A 14,449-nucleotide genomic window follows, 5' to 3' on the forward strand; every position below is an offset into this window, starting at 1 on the left:
GCATTTCTGGAGAAGTCAGCCTAAAAGTTGGCAGATATAGTACGTACTTGAACAACGACTTCTAAGCTTCTGCAGGAAGAGGCAGAACTTCCTCAACTAATGAGCTTGCTAAGGACTACAACGTATGAGCAACACATGCCAGGACAACAGCACTTTACCCTTACAGCTTTGAAAAATACACCCTCATCCCGCTCCGCAACCCCACGTGCCCATGGCTGGGCCACACAGCAAAGGCCTGCGAATCCGCAGGGAGACTCACGCCTCACAGCCCAGGCCTGACAGAGGCCGCAGCCAAAGGGTCTCTGCTGTGACCCACTCATCTCCCTTTGGTGAGGGAGCAGCAGACGCTATTTCTTTTGGGGACCTTCAACCAGGGCCTGGCACTGTCCCTGTCCAAGGGGACCTGCCTGCGGGGTTGCTGGGGGGCTCTCCAAGCCGGTGGAAGTCCACCGAGCCTATGGCCGCCCGGCCTCGACGCCCCTGTTCCCTCAGGGGCCTTTCTCCCCCCGCCCGCGGACTTTGGACTCGCCCGCCGCTCCCAGAGCAGGGAGCCCGGGCGAGTCCATTAGCCGCACTGGGGGGGGCGGAGGGGGGAGACGAGTCATCACTAGGCCAACGTCTTTGCGCAGGCGCACTCCGGGCAGAACCCCGCGTGGCGTCCCGCCTCCCCCGCCCCCTCCCTTTCCCCTCTCTTCCGCGGGAGCGCGCGCGGCCGCGAGGCAGGCGCGCGCGGCAACGTACCCCTCCGCGCGCCCCTGCGGCTTTGCCATATCTCTCGCGAGAGCAAAGCGGCAACCCGGAAGTCCCTCCCCTCCCGGAGGCCGCATCGCGCCTGCGCGGAGGCGAGCGGCCCGGCCCCGGCTTCCGGGCAGGTAGCGTGGGGGCAGGGAAGGCGATGGGCAGCGCCGGAGCAGACGAGTCGCGGGGGGGAGTGAGGGCTAGAGCGGCCGGGCGGCCCGGCTCCCGGAGCGCGAGCGGCGGGGCCCGGCGGCGCGCGAGCAGGTGCGGGCGGGGCGGCCCCGGGCGCTGTGCGGGACCCCCCGGCTGAGGGGACGACGCGGGGGGCGGCCCTCCCCTTCCCCCGCCACGGCCGGGCGGCCCCCGGCCCCGCGCGGGGCGGGCGGCGGCGGGACGGGCTGCGCTGCGGGGGGCCGTGCCGCGGGGCGGGCCCAGGGCCGCGGGGCCTTTGTCGGCGGGCTGAGGGAGGGGGAGCACCCCCGGTGGCGGGCTGAGCTGTGGCGGTTGGGTTAGGTCCCGCCGACCGCCGCAGGCAGCCGCGGTAAGTGGGCGCCAGGGCCCGGCCGTTGGTTGGAGCGCTGGAGCCCCGCTTGCAGAGACCTGGGGTCGTTTTGCCCGCCGTGTGGCAGGGAATGGTAAACAACCGGTGATTTATCCTAGGCGTAGCGCTGCTGAAGCTGCCGTTAGTGTAAGCTGAAATACCTTCCTTCAGTGTTTCCTGAGTGACATCAGAGAGGCTCATGTCTATAAATGTAGTCTGTAAAGCATTACTGCTTTCAAAAGCTCTCGCAATAGCTGAATATTAAACGTGAGGATTTCCTGCTTGTACATCTTGTGCCCAAAGTTTCAGAGCTTATGCCAGGAGAAGCAGAAAGACAGGGAGAATGACTCTTTTCGTAAATAACTGGACTGTTGATTGTGCATCCACTCTCGTAACCTGAACAGATGCTCTAGATTTTCTTCTCATTCAGCATCTTTACAGGAACTGATAAAAGCAAGAAAAAACTTGGTGTGAACTTCAAATGGGCTATTTGAAGCTGAAAATGGAAGTGTGACTGACTCCAAGAGAGCATTCGTTCTTATATGTAGATCTTTTTTCATATAAAGCATTATTTATTTATCTGTTTAATGCAGCACACTGATAAGATCGCACAGCTTGCAATTCTACGCTGTCATCTGAATTCAACATCAGCTGTCTTTACTCTGGTCCCTGCAAGATGCCAGCAGCCCTTGCCGAGAACAGCCAGGTTATCTGTGAAGTATGGGCAAACAATCTGGAAGAAGAGATGAGGAAAATTCGAGAGATTGTTCTAAGTTACAGCTACATTGCAATGGTAAATATTTTATAGTTCACCTAATTGCCTTAGTCAAGGGATTTTTTTGGGTAGGGGAGTAAGTTGATTCTTGCGTGAGAAATGATTTCCCCCTATCCCCAGTCAAACTGAGCTAGCAGTTAAGTGGTGAAAAATGAGAAAGCAGTTCTGTAGAAGCTTTCCAGAATTTAATACAAGTAGTGTCGAGTATGAATTGAATGAAAGGTGGGGAAGAGAGAGACCACCTTAAAAACCTGCATTCATTTAATATTTAGCTATTCATGATGTATTAGTTCGTGCAACAGAAAAATGAAACAGATCAGATGTGCAATTGAGTTTAAATCTTTAGTTTTCCACCAGTATATTTGTCCTTTGAATGTCTTTCTCCGTTTGGCTGTGGAAGATGCCATGGTCCTATAGGACAAAAGGCCTGCAAATGACAAGTAGTCAGCTGGGCTGCCTCCTTTTTAATGAGGTCAGATGGTGATTCTTAGGGGAGAAAAATATTCTGGCTGTAGGTATGCAATGTGTTCACAAACCTTTGTTTAAGAAGACCAGAATCTCCCCCCGGTGGGAGGAATCTCTTTCTGCTCTTAAAAGTCTGTATCTGCTTGGCAGGAGCCAGTTAGTTACATAAATAACTGGTTTTAGTTATGATACTGTAAGTTATGCCAACTTTGCTTAGGAACGCTAAACTTCAAGATATGAAAAGTCCTTAATAAAAGTGTGGCATAAAAACAGATGCCCCTGCAGAGTGTGTAGTATTTTGGTGTGGAAGGCAGCTGTGTAAGTAAATACGATTTTTTTGTTATCATATGTCAATGGGAAATGAGCTTTCTTGCTTCTGTTTGATCTCATTGAGAGTGTGCTTATGACCTGTTTTAATGGCTGCAAGAGTGGACACAAAAAGATCTTGGGCAAGGGAGAAATTTTGTCAGATACACAGCACTGGATTCTTCATGAAAGTTTTTGCATACGTTCTAGTCAGTAGAAGTTACGTGACCTGATCTGAGAGTAAAAATAGTCTAGAAGTTTGGATTTCAGCAAAGATAGCACACAGTTACTGGCCAAGTAAAATGTTTTGCATCTAATGGATGGTTGCTCTGCTGTTAAGGTCTGTTTTGATGGGCAGGAGTTTTCGTCAATGTAGGCATTGCCTGTTCCTCAAAACCAGCGAAGGTTATCACTGTCTGGACTATCAAATGAAGATGGTCAGAGTGCTAAATTTAACTTGTATTTAGAACATGAAAGAACACTGAATAAATAAAAGAAAAAAGTCCATTTTAGTAGATTTAGGGAAAATGAGAGAGTCCTTTGCGAGAGAGGGATGTTTAGATTATACAATAGTGCATATTGGATGACTTTATAACATTTTTGTTTTGGAATAAAACCAAGAAAGGATACCTGTAATAAATGAATGAATGCAATAGTTAACAAATTGTGTAGGGTTTTTTTTAGTCTCTGACTTGTAGCCGTTTAAAATCTGTATGAATATGGAAAAGGAGAAAAAATAAGTAATTTTTACAGAAGAATTCACAGAATGCAGCGCTGAGACCTGCAAATGTGGAACTGAATAGACTCCTAATAGAGTAATAATAATGACTCCTAATAGAGTAAATGGTGAAATAAGGCTTTCCCTTCTCTCCTAGGACACAGAGTTTCCTGGAGTTGTTGTAAGGCCAATTGGTGAATTCCGCAGTTCCATAGACTATCAATATCAGCTCCTTCGGTGTAACGTTGACCTTCTGAAAATTATCCAGCTGGGTCTGACTTTCACAAATGAGAAAGGAGAATATCCTTCCGGCATCAACACCTGGCAGTTTAACTTTAAATTCAACCTTACGTGAGTCTCTTGAGCTAGGGAATAATCACCTATTCTCTTCTGCTGAAGTGATGCTTTCCTTTGGCAAATGCAGGGATCCGTGTGTTCATCATCAGTGGCTAGTTCTGAGCAATAAAAATTCAGATTCTAACACAGATTATGTAGGAACCTATTTTGGCATGACAGGAGTTTGCCATATTTCTGGAAGTCAACCCATACTAAAATCCTATCCTTAATACTCTTTCCTGTGATAAATAGCCTATCCCCAATAATTGTATGTGCTTTAAACTTTTTTTCTGCCACAATGTTATAGTCTTAAACTTTATACATTTTTATATGTATATAAAAAAATCCATCTCTTTCTGCTAAAAATAAATGGATGTGCTCTTTTCAGCAAAAACGAAAATAGCTCTTCACAGATCCATGCTAAAATATAAACTGGGATCTAAAAAAACTGGTGAAATCATCACACGTGTTCAGGAGAATAAATCTTGTTAAATGGAGTGTGGCGGTTGCTCTTGTCTCCTCCATACTGCAATATCCTGGGTTACAGTTGAAACAAGTTTCATTATCCCTTCCTCCATAATTGTAAAGACAAACTCAGCATAATTACCACTAGAGCTGCCTGGGAATAAAGAGAGGGTTTATCTGGCAAAACCACACATTTATAGGAAATCAGTCAGTATTTTTATGGAACTGTCATTGGAAAACATTACAAAAATTCATAGCTAGTATGTGCAGATCATAGAGTTCTTGAACCCAAAGGTTGCACTATTTACTTCCACAACTTCGTGAGCCTCTTAAAAAGTACTGAAATCAGAGTGAAGTGGTCTTCAGTGTGATCACTTCATTTGACTTAATTACCATATTTTGCATGAATTTTGCTCTGTACTGTCATGTCCTTCCCTCCACCCCCACCCTCAAATGAAACAAACTAGTATAGAATTCTGTCAGGTTCCTGCTCGGCTCTCCACCAAGCATATCATCACTCATCCCTGTCCTCCTTCCTTAGTCAAGTATTACGCAAGTTTGTTTACTCCCAGAAATGGAACTGGAGATGATGATACGGTGGTATGTGCGGTGAAGTGAAAAAGAAAAATGTAGACAGGAATGATACTCAGTGCTTTAGAGTTGCACATCTTCCTATTTGGGAGAACTCCCCTTTTCTATGTGTTGTCATCTGTGGTGCTTCCGTTTGCCTTGCAGAAGTGATGTTTTTCAAAATGTCATACAGTTCTGTGGAGGTGGATTCTTTGGAATTTGCACTACCAAGAGAATTATTAACTAATTACGATTGCAGAACAGCTCATTACAGATGTAGGAGGCTGCAGTAGTGGTACTAAAATTGACACAATGTGAATTTTGTAGAGACACAAATGTGGACCCGGAGATAGCCTACTGACCACTCTGGTTTTTGAAATACAGTGTGGGGGGAATTTTCCTAAAATGAGCCTGACTTGTTAGTACCTTGAGTGCAAAGCTGCTTTTCTCCTTCAGCGAGGACATGTACTCTCAGGATTCCATAGACCTCCTTGCCAGCTCTGGGCTGCAGTTCCAGAAGCACGAAGAAGAGGGGATCGATACCCTGCATTTTGCCGAGTTGCTTATGACATCTGGGGTCGTCCTTAGTGACAGTGTGAAATGGCTGTCCTTCCACAGGTAGGTCCGAGATGGTCACTGACACTGTGAAGTAAGAAATCTCTTTTTGATTGAAATACTGCTGTTTTTGTCCATGGAGACTGACACAGATTTTAAGGAGAAGAATTAGCAGCTCTGCAGTTCTTAAAAGAAGCTTAAAGATACAAAGGCCACATTTAAGAAGTAAGAACACTTGGCACTTCATTTTGTACTAGCACTTACCATGGTCTGGATTTTGTGCCTTTCTTGCAAATCCTTTCGCTGTTATAGTCTTCCTCTAAGGAAGAAGTTATTAACAAGTTGAAATGTGATTTCTACACTTATTAACTTGTGTGCATTGTAAAGTAAGGTTTTTGTTTCTTTTTTCCTTACGATGTTGGTGGTGTTCTCAACTTCCATCTTGTGTTTACATAGAGGAAGACATCTGTGTAGTTAAGATGTCTGTCTTGTAGAGTTTCAAGCAACCTCTGGTCCTTGATGTCATTGCAAGTGAAAGGACTTGAGGGAGGAGGAGGTGGTGGTGGCAACAGATACTTACAGGGTTTCCTGCTTTTCCGTATTGCCCATAGCTACAGTAACTTGCAGCGTTGGGAAGTATGTTCTTCCCAACGGCTTAGCTGTTCTGCAGGAGGTTAGCGGAGGCACCCAGGGAGCATTCACAAGTCCTACATTGACATAGATGATCGCATGAATTCTGGCTCTGATCCAGAGGAGTTTTATGAATGTCAGAAAATGCTAAGGTTTGAAAGCTACAGCATGTAAAACTCTTGTGAAAAGTGAGATGTTGGTACCGACCGAGTATAGGTGTTGCCTGCTCATCTGGTTTCTGTATGTTTTTGTTTTCAGTGGTTATGACTTTGGCTACATGGTGAAGCTGTTGACAGATTCCAGGTTACCAGAAGAGGAACATGAATTTTTCCATATCTTGAACCTTTTCTTCCCATCTATCTATGATGTAAAGTACTTAATGAAGAGCTGCAAAAACCTCAAGGTACTTGTATCTTCCCAGCAAGCAACTGATGGATGGGCATGAACACTGTAAATGTACAGGAAGCCAAATGACAGAACTGCTGCATATAGCAAGTCTTAAAACTGGAACGTGTATAGAAGCTAGTAGTCACACATATGCACCTATGACTAAGTTTGTATCTAATAGATACAGTCTCCCCAGTTTTAGACTTATCAATATATGTATATTATATAGGGGACATTCCCACAGCTTTCTGGTTTGTAATTTGAGAGGCTAATTATAATTCAGCACGCTTATCTTCCCTATGCAAGGTGGAGTGTTCCTTACTTCCTCCTTGATTAACTGGTAGACACTCAAAGGGTTGAAAGTAATTTATCTACTGAATCACAGCCTTGTTTGAGGAAAGAGAGGGAAAGGTCCAGCATTTGTAACCTATGAATGTGCCCACAGTCATCTCAAGTATCCGCAGCAGGAAAGCAAGGTACCTAAATTTGAGAAGAGTATTTATGCATTCTTGAACAATATTTACCACCGTGTTTCACTCGCAGCTGGTGTGTGTGTATGGCTGGGATCTGCATCAATTCATCGTAGCGTTTGTCCTCATGTTTTGGAGCAGCGTCGCAATTTTGGTAAGAGATCTTCCAAAATAAAATCAGTTCTGTTCTCATTGCAGGGTGGCCTTCAAGAAGTGGCAGATCAGCTGGATTTGCAGCGAATTGGACGGCAACACCAGGCAGGATCAGACTCTCTTCTCACGGGAATGGCATTCTTCAGAATGAAAGAGGTACTGCAGTATTCTTCGTTATGGTTCTTCTTTCTCTAGTTCCTATCCATAAATGTCAACATGCACAATGTGTTTTTTGTTTTGTTTTGGGGCTTTTTTTGAGCCTTGTGGCCATCACACTTCAAACTGTCAATAATAGGAATTGTTGATATTGGCACAGACTTCTTCTGTTTACTCCTCTTTCATGTGCTTATTTTAAATCCCACGCTGCATCTTAGAGACGGCTGACTTCAATTGAGCTGTTTAATTAACAGTAGGTACTTTCTGATTTAGAGGCACAATTAAACCATACCTGTTTCTTCCTTTTTTTTTAATCTGCAGTTGTTTTTTGAGGATACAATTGATGATGCAAAGTATTGTGGGCGGCTGTATGGCCTTGGCACAGGAGTGGCTCAGAAACAAAACGAAGATGTGGACTCGGCCCAAGAGAAAATGAGCATTTTGGCTATTATCAACAACATGCAGCCGTGACAAGCGGTACCCCTCAGCAGAACATGGTTACCATACTGGCAGCTGCTGTCCTCAACCATTTTCCCTAATAGTGTCTCAAACAAAAGGCATCTACAGTACACAGTCTGCAGAAGGCCTGCAGTTTTGCTGAAGAGCTGCATCTTCATTTGAAACCCAGAAGAAGAGAATTGACTGAATTCCTAATGCCAGCATTTGTGGTTTGCCATCTTTTTAATACCAAGGGCAAAAGACAGAATCTACTGTGTATACCTCTGTTTTTTTCCTCTTTATACTGTACAGAATCTGCAAGGAAGACTTAATGGTAGAATATTCAGTAGAGCTAAGGGTCTGGAAATCCAGTGAAAATGGACACAGACATGCACACAAATCTGCAAATTGTGCTTTATAAAGCTTATTTTAAAACTTCTGCATGTTGTGAGGGTGACTGCTTCACCTCATGTTTTTCTTATTTTATCTTCGTGTAGTCTGTGGAAATTGCTCCCTTTGATCACTGCAGAGGTTTGGGAACAGATGATATTAAAAATGATCCTTGCAGCTAAAAATATTCAGAGATTTGCTTTAACAACAATGGGAATGAATATTACTGGAACTGATTTGATCAGCTCTCAATAGTTTCTAATTCTGTATGGTACAGGTTTGACCCATACTGAGCCTCAGCTTAGTTCTTATGGGTATTAATAAACTATTCTGGAAATAGATTTAAGAGGCCTAAAAGTTCACCTTTGACAGGGGATTGGACCAATACTCTGACTTCAGTTTTCTTCAACTTAATCTACAAATTTTATTCTTCTCCTTGCAACACAAGTAGTTCAGCAGATGGATATTTGTTCCCCTTCTCCGCCCTGCTTCTCCAGCCCCTAATTTTACTATATGCTTAACAACAAACAAAACAGCTCCATTTCTCTTTATTATAAACATCTGAAAAGTAGTTAGAGCATGGAAGAACAACTTGGGATTCTGACTTTTTAAAAAATGAGCTATTCTATAGTATCTTCTTTTTTCGACAGCTCTGTAATGACATTTCTTAAAAACAAAACAAAACAAAAACCCTTTTGGACATGGCAAACTTAAAATTTTAAGATTTGTCTTGCATTTTAAACAAGCTTAAACAGTCCATTATTAGGAGTTGAGGTTTAGAGCTGGTATTTAAAATGCTTGTAAATACTACTTGTTTTTAATTTTTGTAAAATAAATTTTTTTAAACCAGGCCTTGTTTTGGATTTTCCATCAAGCACTAAAATTCCCAAAGTTCAGCCTTTGGAATCTGAATTTGAGCAATACATGCTCAAAGATGGTCAAGTTTCTTTCTTCTTTACCATTTATGATGTGCTACTGGGGTAGTTCTTGATAAAATCTGCTTTTGAGCTTGTTGTACAGTAGCTGATGGAAGTTGAGCTTAAGATCTCTTTGGGGGACTTTTATTCTCTTTCTGCTCGTCTCTCAGCACAGCTAGCAGTATTGTGGAGTATTCTTTCAGTGCAGCATAGCCACTTAAAGTGACAAATCCATTTTGCTCATCGGTCCTGTGTGAAGCTTTCCTGCTCCATCTAAACTCTAGTGGTTCGTTCTTAAAGTAGGAGGGCTGTGTGGTTAAGCACTAGCTCCCCCTCCTGCTTTTCAAGTACTTTGTACAGAATTTAGCAAGTTCAAGTTAGTGGTAACAGTTTACCAGATGATTAACACATCTACAGAAGGATCTTCTTTTAGTATAACCCCTGGCTTTCACGTACTGCTCTTCCAGTTGTTCTGAGGATTTACTTGTTGGAACAGGAAATCTATCAGTATTAAGTCTGCATTTTGGTTGGAAGAATCTTGAATAGCTCTTGATGTAAAAAAATCCATCCCTCCTACTTTTTTTCTTAAACAATAATCTGTATTGTACTTAAAAACTTTCTAAATTCATGACCCTCCCCATCCTACCACGAACTTTGCTGCTGCATTTAAAAATTTGCTTCTAGAAATTACTATGACAGATGCTATGTTCACTAAGGCTTATGCAGCCCTGTTCTTTTCTCAGGAGGAGTTAGTTTTCCTAACAAGGCAGGCAAAGCTTTAGGTAAACTGTTAAGACTGGTCAAAATGTTGCATGTTCAAGACTCCAGAATCTAGGATTGGTTTTGGCACTTCTAGAATAGCAGCTTTTCTAGAGAACTTGATAGTACCTCAAATTTACCATCACTGTAGCAAAAAGCAGTTTGTTCAGCCATGGATGTTGCCAAAAGCAGGGACTCTTCTTGACCTGCAGAAATCCCTTATCTCTTGCTAGTCATGCTGGAAACAAATATAAAAGATCTTGCCTTCTCTTTTATGGTGTACAGGTGGCTTCACCACGCAAAGCTAAGTCATAGCACACGCTTGTTTTATTTGCTGAGTTTGATTTATGTAGTACGTTTAACAAAAAAAACCCAAACAGGCTTATTTGCCCTTGATTGATACTAATTTCTATCCATCCATCAAATTAAATGCCAATTCATGGTGGTAGAAGACTTTATTTAAAAGAGGGAAAATAAACTCACAATGCTTTTAAGAACAATACTGGCTTAAGGGTCAGTTTGCTTACAGAAACCATTGTTTTTCCTGAGGGCAGCTACTACTCCTCCTCTGCTGAAAGACTGATACAGCTGCTCAAAACTGTTTCTCTTACGTGTAAATAGCAAGAGCTTTCATTAGCGTAACTTCCAACAAATAAAAAAAGACTCTACAAAAATCCTCTATACAGTTCAAGTCCACAACCTACTGCTTTTCAATTTTCTGACACAATCTCCTTAAGTAGTACTAGTTGATGACCACAAGTGAGTCTGTATGTAAACCTGATTTTTTGTAGTTTTATCCAAAATAACCACGGCCATCAAAACAAGCCTTCACTTGAAGAAAGAACAGCCTTGGTGTTAAGTAGCTGCAGGCAGCTCAAGGGAGACAGTTTGGTCTCAAAATGTCATGTCAAGAACCTTCTGCCAGCCTTTTTGTGAAGACTAGCACTACCGTGTTTCCTAAGGAGATCCAATGCCTCTTCGTGCAGTGCAGGAGGGCACTGGGGTCCAATGTGAAGGAGTACAAGGCAGCACTCCAGCACGTCGGGGAATGGGAAGACCTGCAAAAAAAAGAACATGAGGTGATGTCTACTCTTTCAATTGTAATTGTTCAACTAGAACATACTCAGGCAGCCAGCTCTCTAAAGACACTGCTTTATAGATTCTTTGGAACAGATAGTCATGAGTCAGATGCATTTTTTCCTCTTCTTCCAGTGCATTAGCTCACATTTAGCCAGGTTTGCCCCCTCTTGCACAATCAGCGTGATTACCTTTAGTTATATTATAGACTAGAGAACAGAGGGATGAGACAGCCTAGGAAACATTGTTTTCAAACATGTGATGTGTAGTTTCTACAGTTCCTAATCTATAAAGGCCATTTTATACCTTACATTTCTGATTTCACTGTTTATCAAATCTGTTTTTGCATACACAATTCTAAGTAGCAAGGGATTGCTTTTAAAGTGCATGGGAGAGATTCATACAGAATATCCCATTGAGTTCTCCATGCAGGAGCTTTACCTACACTTTCCAACTGCACGGAGAAAGTTATGGTTTAAAGAAAAATATCACCCTGATGCCATGTGTCAATTCTCTCTCAAAACTGCCACAGGATCACACAGAAAGTCACTGTACTTTCTGTATGAAAGGGATTCTATGATGAGGCTGCCCTTACAAAAAGACTGTCTTTTTTCAGAACCACAATGCCTCTTCTGAAAACTTACCTTTAAATTGTCTGGAAATTCTGCTAGTTTCTGCTTTGCTTTTAGAAGCTGCTTCGTTAGCTCAGGGAGCATAATTGGTTCCTTTACTTCATCTTTACTGTCAAGGAAAGAGCAGGTTTCATAAGTAACTTTTGCTTAAAATAGCCTCCCTCCTGTATAGGGAGCACAGGAGAGAGTTGGACAAGTGTTACACGCTCTAGCTCATTCTTGCCAAAGACCCAAATAATTGTTCAACAAAGAGACAGACCTCTTAGATCATGCTTGTCCTTTTCATTATCCTCTCCTTTTCAAGCTGCCCTGTTTATTCACCGTACCAACACATTCTGTGTATCAGGAAGTTATTCAGCTGTATAGTAAGTTTATGCACATGGTAGTTCAGCCCCAGGGAAATGCAAGACTTTTGAGCTGTATGTCCCTGGGTGACAAGCTTGAGTTTAGAGGCAATCTGAGCTAAATGAGAAATCTGCTGCACAAACACACGAAAAAAGCAGTGCTTTTCAATCCATTCACTCATGTTCTGAAGCTTACCAATTCATCTGGCTGCTGCCAGAGCATGGTTTGTCTGATTCAGTCTCTGAACTCTGCTGCATGTTGCTTTCCTGGGTGCTTCCATTTGTGTTTTCCTGGAGATTGTTCCTCTGTTGCTGATGCTGGCGGATCATATCTGCTAAAATCTGCTGGACCTCAGCTATATCTCTCTGGGTGTTCTGTAAAGCAGCAATCTCTTCTGAAAGAAGCACTTTGCAGCCATTCAGTTTTGACTGTCTGTCTACCAAATTGACTGAGCTAGTTCTTGAGTCACTTTCTGTCTCACACCTACGAACTTCCGTTGTATTGCAGAGGTTTTCATCCATCTCAACTGCAGTTTGATCAGGAGTTTCTTCAAAGGAGGATTGACCTGAGACACCGCTCTTCTCAAGAGCTGTCTGCTCACTGGGACACAGCACAGGATCCAACACAGCCTTTTGCAAGACAAGGGAGTCTTTGGGTGGGTTCCACCACAGATCGTACAGCAGTCCGTAAGCCACAAAGCCCTCTAAACTTCTGCAAGCGTCCATGCTCTGAGAATTTGTGCTGTCCAGTTTGTGTCTCAGGTTATCACAGCCTAATAATGAAAAAAGGATTACAAGTAGCTTATAGAGATTTCCAAAGAAAAAGACCAGATCTGGTAAAATGAACGGCTATCCTGGAGACCCAAACCAGAGATTTACTCAGATGCTGGCAGAGTGGTGCAGGAAGCAGAAAAGCAAAGGCAGACAACTTTGGCATCTTTTTAAACACAATACTGTGTTCTAGCTAGCATGAGACTGCGTGTTCTCATCATCTACAGCAAACTTCCTTGGTCCCAAGCTGCACATCAAGATATTCACACGATCAAGAGCCGCAAAATAAATGCACTGCATACTCTGCAGAGAATGAAGGGAAGGGCCGGTTGGAGTGATTTGTAACTATGAGATGAACACAGCTTTCCAGTGTCTCCATCTCCCTCACAGAACAGAATTTGCTGAGTTTCCTACATCACCCACACCAGCTGACACTGCTGAGCTTCCTTCCACAGGCAGGAATTTTGATCACCCAATGCACTAGCCAAATTCCACAGGTTTCCATATATATGGGTATGTCTTGCTCCTTCCAAACCTTGTTATGCTTACTAATATTAATGGACACACAGCTGTGCTTACAAGGAAGATCCCCCTACCTCTCAGTGCCAGGAGATACTCAAGAAGAGACTTACCTTCAGGAAGGATGATACTGCAAATCTCTTGCATCAGAGTGAAATTACCAGCATCATAACTGCGGGTCACAGCGCCAAGAATACTTTTCACTGCCTCATCCCAGGTAGCAGCCTGATAGCTCAGGGATGCAAGGGTCAGGTCATGGGAAATATGGAAAAGCACCTACAGGAAGCACCAGAGAGCATGATTAATAGTTTTACTGCAAAGTATGAATTACTCACAGCTTATGACCATTGTGGAAGAGCCCAGAAGCACATGACTTAACCAAAAGCAATTTTAATGACAATGCAATTTACGTAGTCTCCTTCATGCAGGAGATAGAGCACTTTTACATTAGTTACAACTGTAAAATCAGCAGCTGTGCTTGCATGTGTCCTACTAAACAGATGAGAAGTGGGAGCACACCAAAGGTCAGTGACTCACTGCGGTCACAAAGAAGAGCTGCAGGAGCACCAGCCTGTGAACAGACCTTCTGAACTCCAGGATATTTTAACAACAAGCAGCCCTGCCTCCCTTAACAGTTTGAGACAAAACCCTGAATCACTGCTCAGCTATGTCAATCACTCCCACCCAGCCAGCACATCTCGGTGATCTCAGTGCTCATCACTGACACCGTATGTCTGTTCTTACCCTGTGCAGAAATAAATGCGGAAATAAACTGGTGGCTACGCAAGCTGTCCCAGCTGTCTATCATCTACTTCTCCCAGACTATAACTTCATCCTGCAGCAGGGCGCAGACACCAGTCCCCTGAGATTGGCTGGCACAATACCACAAAGTGTCTGCGTTTTACTGCGTATGCCATAGTACGGCTTAGTGTGTATACAGATCTAAATCCATTTACCTGCTTTGGGTGTGTGTTGCTGGTAGAAGGAGGATGCTCAATACTGCGCAGCTGCTCCCGTGCACATGTGGCTTGTTCAGTGGTGTCCATGCCCAATACATTCTGCCACACTTCTATCACCATGTCAAAAAATGAGGCCTCTCTGTTCAGCTCCCAGCTGTGATAACAGGGAGGCACAGGGCTCTTTCGGTCACAGGGATTTCTTTCACTAAGGCACTTGCAAAGCAGTTCGTTAAGGCAGAAAACAAGTCTTTGTCCCTTTAACAAGAAGAAGGAAAAAAAAAAAAAGAGCACTGAGCTGCTGCTAGAAGAAAAACAATCCCTTACTGACCACAGCAGGTAGAGAAATTTAAGAGCATCATAGCTAGTAGCAGCTTGTTG

At 43.4% G+C, this 14,449-nt stretch overlaps 3 protein-coding genes across 9 annotated transcripts in view; 1 reads left to right on the forward strand and 2 right to left on the reverse strand.

The window, feature by feature from the left end:
• The window catches only part of FAXDC2 (fatty acid hydroxylase domain containing 2), an 18,261-nt gene extending 17,457 nt beyond the window's left edge, over positions 1 to 804 (reverse strand). For 2 of the 4 annotated variants that reach the window (XR_012675908.1, XM_075164258.1), the window contains exon 1: positions 742 to 771. The gene's annotated coding sequence lies outside the window, so the exon portion shown is untranslated. Of the gene's footprint in view, positions 1 to 741 lie in introns of all 4 variants that reach the window. The other 2 variants (XM_075164259.1, XM_075164257.1) reach the window with 2 other exon arrangements.
• Positions 1 to 14,326, forward strand: part of CNOT8 (CCR4-NOT transcription complex subunit 8) — a 16,546-nt gene extending 2,220 nt beyond the window's left edge. Inside the window, exons 1-7 of one of the 3 annotated variants that reach the window (XM_075164261.1) lie at positions 691 to 872; positions 1,873 to 2,072; positions 3,701 to 3,894; positions 5,371 to 5,532; positions 6,358 to 6,502; positions 7,155 to 7,265; positions 7,587 to 14,326. In XM_075164261.1, the coding sequence (XP_075020362.1) occupies positions 1,956 to 2,072; positions 3,701 to 3,894; positions 5,371 to 5,532; positions 6,358 to 6,502; positions 7,155 to 7,265; positions 7,587 to 7,736 (879 nt within the window). In that variant the 5' untranslated portion in view covers positions 691 to 872; positions 1,873 to 1,955 and the 3' untranslated portion in view covers positions 7,737 to 14,326. Of the gene's footprint in view, positions 1 to 690; positions 1,003 to 1,872; positions 2,073 to 3,700; positions 3,895 to 5,370; positions 5,533 to 6,357; positions 6,503 to 7,154; positions 7,266 to 7,586 lie in introns of those variants that run through there. The other 2 variants (XM_075164260.1, XM_075164262.1) reach the window with 2 other exon arrangements.
• GEMIN5 (gem nuclear organelle associated protein 5) overlaps positions 10,206 to 14,449 on the reverse strand; it is an 18,865-nt gene continuing 14,621 nt past the window's right edge. For both annotated transcript variants that reach the window (XM_075164244.1, XM_075164245.1), the window contains exons 24-28: positions 14,069 to 14,326; positions 13,226 to 13,388; positions 12,019 to 12,595; positions 11,491 to 11,587; positions 10,206 to 10,827 (exon numbers count right to left, since the gene is read on the reverse strand). In XM_075164244.1, the coding sequence (XP_075020345.1) occupies positions 10,672 to 10,827; positions 11,491 to 11,587; positions 12,019 to 12,595; positions 13,226 to 13,388; positions 14,069 to 14,326 (1,251 nt within the window). In that variant the 3' untranslated portion in view covers positions 10,206 to 10,671. The remainder of the gene's footprint in view (positions 10,828 to 11,490; positions 11,588 to 12,018; positions 12,596 to 13,225; positions 13,389 to 14,068; positions 14,327 to 14,449) is intronic.

This window comes from Calonectris borealis, chromosome 15, assembly GCF_964195595.1.
Source record: "Calonectris borealis chromosome 15, bCalBor7.hap1.2, whole genome shotgun sequence".
Classification (NCBI taxonomy): Eukaryota; Metazoa; Chordata; class Aves; order Procellariiformes; family Procellariidae; genus Calonectris; species Calonectris borealis.